We start from the raw sequence: 5,521 nt of genomic DNA on the forward strand, positions 1-5,521 counted from the left end.
CCCCCCCCCCCCCCCAAATACAGTGTGAATTAGAGATGGAGACTAGTAGTATTTCTAGTTCCCCTTCCCATTTTTGCCAAAAAGGGTGAATGATCTTGCAGAAGTCATAGTACTGATTTGTGCTTAGTTTTTCCATCTGTGAAACCTGACAGAAATGTCATAAGGCCTCATTAAATTAATGCTTCTAGAATTAAGTAAGCAATTTTAGAAGAAAGAAATACAGTGTGAATTAGAGATGGAGACTAGTAGTATTTCTAGTTCCCCTTCCCATTTTTGCCAAAAAGGGTGAATGATCTTGCAGAAGTCATAGTACTGATTTGTGCTTAGTTTTTCCATCTGTGAAACCTGACAGAAATGTCATAAGGCCTCATTAAATTAATGCTTCTAGAATTAAGTAAGCAATTTTAGAAGAAAGGCGCTGTAGCAATGCAAGCCGCTGTCGTAACTTTGCCAGCTACCAGAAAACCATACACTGTAAAACAGGTTTGGTGACCCATCTTTAAAAAAATATGTAAAAAATGCGGGTGATATTAAGACAGGAAAACATTTGCTCATGAGTTCAAAGCATCTCCTCCACTTAGAGGAGGAGCAAAATTTGTTGCCAGGAATAGGTGCCCTTTAAAAAAATGGATCAAATTGTACAGATATTTTAAAGTGGTCGCTTACCCCAGGAAGTTGAGTATGGAAAGCAGATGCTTGCCCTTTAGCTGCCTCCAGTACTTAATACTCTATGGAGCAAACTGAAGCTCAATGAACAGTCTGCTTTGTGAGATTGCTAAAGTATGGTAAATACCTGCAAAACCAACTCTTCAGGAAAATGTGATCAGTAGCTCTACATCATCATTTTCTTTCTAACTCTAACCTAATGCCACCTCCTTAAACATCCTAGATAAGAGACAGTGGCCCACCTTGTTTCTTGTGTAAAGAACAAACACCTTGTTCAGTCTATTAATCATCTATATAGTGAGGCACAAGATGTTTGGATACAACACTGATGGGCAGAGTGTGAGAATCTAATTAGAAGAATAAAGAAATTACCTGCTGAATAAGAACTCCAGAGAATGGTCAAAAGCAAGATGAGGGTGGTGGTGGTAGTACAAAATGCTCTAGCGAAGTGTTTCATGCTGGGAGTTTAGATCCGAGTCTGAATTTGCTTTGCAGTCGCTAGCACCTTTTGGAGATGATTCTGCAGGTCCTGGATACAATTGTCAAGCCCAGTGACCAGTGGAAAGGGTGGAGCAAACTCTGGCTGCCAGTACACCTTGAACTTTCCTATCATACATTGTACAATGAAAGAGAAAGCCTTTACCCAAAACAAAAACCGGCCTGTTGGCAGCCCTCAGGGTTAGTTAATTTACAAACAGTGTAGCTGGTAGAGGTTTCCTGAAGGTCAGGTTCCATTTTCTTTGCAGAATCTACTGTAGTTAGAGACCAGGCCAGTGCATGGGGATCAGATCAGTCCCTCCAGCAATAGCCCTTGGTCTGCTCTTGTTCTTAGCAAGATTAGAGGGACTTGGAAGGAAATAGAGGTTCAGCGGGGAAATCTATCATCCGTTTTGATCTAACACCTGGATGACCCCGCACACTTGCCAGTCTCCCCTATATCACCTAGCAGTTGTGTTTTTAACCTTCTTCTGCACAACCTTTTCTATGCATCAGAGAGTAATTCAGGCTGTAGGCCCATACCTTTGGACCCAGCGGAACAGAGATCCGCCTTCAGCTTCCTTTGTGCAAAATGAAGTTTATTTTCTGCCTATGGGGACTTTTTACCATCTTTAATTTTCCCTGAGCCTGAGAAAGGGCACGTGTGCCCAAAAGCTTGCAAACAAAGGTATTTTTTTGTTTTTTTGTTTTTTGCAATTGCTTAGTTGGTCTAATGAAAGGTATCATCTCCGAACCAAGAGTTCTAGAGTTGTGCAGACCTTCTTGGGCATTTTTCTTACAGAGTCCACGAAGTGCCAATTGGCCAAAGTGCCAAAGTACCTTCGAACCTGAAGGAGTGAGCGGGGAGTTTAATTGTCCACAGACATTCAGTTTTTGCCTCTTAGCTAAGGTGAAAGTCCCATGCCAAGAAAGATGTGGTTTCATCTGTGCTGAAATGACCACCACCAATTCTATACTGGCAATGAAAGGCTCCGTATCTCTCTACTAATCCCCTTAAAAATACCTGGTACTGGAGATCCATACTTTCCATGATGAAATCAATTGATTCAAAGTTTCCCCATAGGAAGAAAACTCAGCATGTGTAGGTGAATATAAAGACAAACAGCTGAAATGGGCATGTTTACAGTTATCTACCAGGTCTTGCCTTTTGTTTTATGTTTTTGCTTGTTCACTCTTTGCACCTGATGCAGTTCATTCTTGGCACCTGATGAAGTTGCCACTGCCCAGAGCCAGTCTGTTATGGGCTGTTCTTGCTGGAGCCATCCATCTGTGTACCCTGCACGTTCCTTCTGTTGACACTGAAGCACTTGTGGATAGTGATGTGTTGCTTAACAGTAGATCTGGATGTATGATCAAACTCTGTCACACAGGAATCTTTAAATAAATAAACCCTTGCAGGACTGGCTGTTCTTAAAAAGTTTCTTTGTTCCCCAGGCAGGCATCTTATGCCTTTTAAAATTGACCTACAGAATCCTTTTAGCTATTAGTAATTTTCATATTGAGGGCTTTCCTTTATTTTCTGAAATGTGTGCTTTAACGTGAGCACCATGTTATCTCAAGAACAGAAACAGTTTACTGAGAAGAAAGTCCTCTGCCTTCCTTCACCCTTCTCTCTTTAAATTTCTTATCTTTGGTTTCTGCTGGAAGTTGGTCTTGTAATTAATTCTGCAACCATGAGCAACATAAATGCTCAATGTATAATAGAAATGTTTGGGAGGAAAAAGTAAAAATAACTCCATGGTTGCTTAGTGAAAAAAAAATGTGCCCTGTGATAAAACACCTTTAAAATTCTAACCATTATCCAAACAGTATGCGTCTGGTTATATTTAACAATTTCTAACTCTAAGAGAGACTATCTGCCTTCAGGCTATTTGCACAGCTAAAGAGTATTTTATGTGCAAGAAGATTTATTCCTTTACTTTATTCGTTTAATTGTGATGCCCATGATGTGCCTGATCCTAAATCCATTGAAATCAATGGACAGACTCCCTTTGACTTCAATAGGTTTTGGATCAGGGTTAAAATTAAGCACTTGTCTAATGAGCTCAGCTATCATACAGCATCAGCCAGCCCTGCTAAAAGTTCTCCTCGCACATAACTGGAATTTATTTCACACCTTACCTGTAACATTTTGATATTTCAGTGCTGCCTCTCTCTTTAGCAGAGGCCTCTCATCATGCTGAATTGCATTAGGAGACTCTCTGAACTAGTTTCTTAGTTTTGATCTATTCCAATATTTGAACTTCAGTATCTGGAGGGGAAAGGCTAGTTTCTGAATTAGAGAAATTATAAATGGGAAAGAATGTAGGCCATCTTGTCTGTTGTCTACCTTAGATTTTTCTTCTCCATATTATTCCAGTTTCCAGGGACACTTCTTCCAGCTCCCTATTGCAGCAGGTTCAACTATAAGTATAAACCAGTTAGCCTGTATTCACTGTAGGATGGTTGATTAAGCCAAGTGAAAGAGGGGCCAAATATCAGGGTACACAAATCCAAATGTCCCCTGAAAGCATACTTAAACATATATACATATATCTGGCTGGTTCAAGGAATTATATATCTCTATATATAGCTATATATATATAATTCCTTGAACCAGCCAGATTAACACATGTACACACATCCTTACTATTTCTTTCTCTTACTGTTTAGTGTATTACCATTTGGATCTATTTTCTACATTCTTAGATTATTTTGTCAACTTCCAAGTCAACCAGGATGATACCTGGTTGGATACGTTTTGATGAGCTACCCAACATAGAAAATATAGGGTGTATCCATTAATCAATTCCTGGCCACTTATTCCTTTTAGGCAGCTCCCAGTTCTAGGTTGTTCACTAGTTTCTTTGTTCTGAGCTGGAGTCTTCTGATCATCAAGCAAGCCCTAGCTTGGGAGACCTTAAGAAATTCATCCTTTCTTACCATCCCAGGGAGGCCTAACATCAAGCTCAGCTAACATGTATTTCCAAATGCCCTGCCCAGCTTATTTTCCATTGATGGAGCTTCCTCAATTATTCCTGGGGCTCTGTGCCATCCTCCCACAGCCCTGTTAGGCACTTTTTCCTGAAAATGTCAAAAGTGGGATTTTGTACTCTTTTAGTGATTTTTGCTTCATACTACCTGACATTGAAATGTCTGTGGTAAAAGCTGCCTCCTGGGTTTCAGTTTCTCTCTTACTGCTCTTCATAGCCCAACTGCCGTTGTGACCCTTGGTGTATGATTATTTTTTTGCAGTCTCATCTGAAGCTAATCTCTGCTGTAACCCTGGTGAAGTAATAGGATGAGGGAGTAGCGTACATGGCATTCCATAACCTAAAATAGCTAAAGCAATACAAATTCCCTTTTTGAACAAAGTACTTTGTCTTCAATAACTGTTTCTAGCACTTCCAGCCCACCTGAGTTGTGGCCTTTGTTCTGCTATTGCAATGAGCAGCTTTGGTGTAAAGAAGGCTTATTTATTTAGGTGCTGTTAGGATACGTTGTACGCAGGTCTTTCTGGCTTAATCAGGGAAAGTCTCTCCAGTTCCATCTGGCAGAGCTGCTGCACACAGACAACGAGACACTGACTCCAAGATACAGGAGTAAGTAGAATCACCAAACACTCCGCCTGGCTAGTTACTTAAGGTGATGGCGGTGTTGGGGGAGGCAGGTGCTTTCTGGAATGGAGTTTATTCCATTGTCTGGTCACCCACAGTGGTAATTTAATCTTGGATAACACTCTTTTTTTAATAATGTTCTCCATGCAAACTACCGATGTAATGAAGTAGATTGCCCTTTCGACGTCTATCATCAGTCCATGGAAGTAATACAAATGGCATTTACTTCATTCCATATTCACTGGTCAACTAGTTGGAGTCAGTCTTCTTTAGCAAATCAGGGATCTTAGCCATGCTGAGCTAGGGAGGTCCATACATCTGGACATGCCATGCCCCTTCCCCCACTCTTTCAGCTATGCGTCACAATAGCTTTTCACTGTAGTTCTAGGTCTGGTCCTGAAAACACCCTGGATAAACAGAGAAGAGGCTTATCATTTGTCCAAAGAAGCTAGAAGAAAAACCAGGTAGCATTAAACTAATAGTACACCGCAGCCTTATTTTGAGAAAGGATGAACTGCGGTTAAGCCTCAGACTTAGGAGATATTTTATGGCATTGATACACCTCAGCCAATAAATGAATGATTGTTTTCATTCTCTAGGATTATACTCATGTCTAGCAACCTCTTTGGATGGCACTGAACTCTTTGACCAATACTATCTTCTCAAAGTACTGTTTGAAAAGGGAGAAGCAATACCTTGTCTTTCAGTAGGTCAGTACCTGGCCCCAGTTAATTGGTCTCAGTTTGTGCTGAGGTTTTCTT

The 5,521-nt window shown here is 40.6% G+C and overlaps 1 protein-coding gene across 1 annotated transcript in view; it reads right to left on the minus strand.

Annotated features, from left to right (window-relative positions):
• TMEM213 (transmembrane protein 213) overlaps window positions 1-1,272 on the minus strand; it is a 5,114-nt gene extending 3,842 nt beyond the window's left edge. Inside the window, exon 1 of the mRNA XM_006019532.2 lies at window positions 1,039-1,272. Within this exon, the coding sequence (XP_006019594.2) occupies window positions 1,039-1,123 (85 nt within the window). The 5' untranslated portion in view covers window positions 1,124-1,272. The remainder of the gene's footprint in view (window positions 1-1,038) is intronic.
• Between the last annotated feature and the right edge of the window lie 4,249 nt (window positions 1,273-5,521).

Source organism: Alligator sinensis, unplaced genomic scaffold, assembly GCF_000455745.1.
Source record: "Alligator sinensis unplaced genomic scaffold, ASM45574v1 scaffold74_2, whole genome shotgun sequence".
Taxonomy (NCBI): domain Eukaryota; kingdom Metazoa; phylum Chordata; order Crocodylia; family Alligatoridae; genus Alligator; species Alligator sinensis.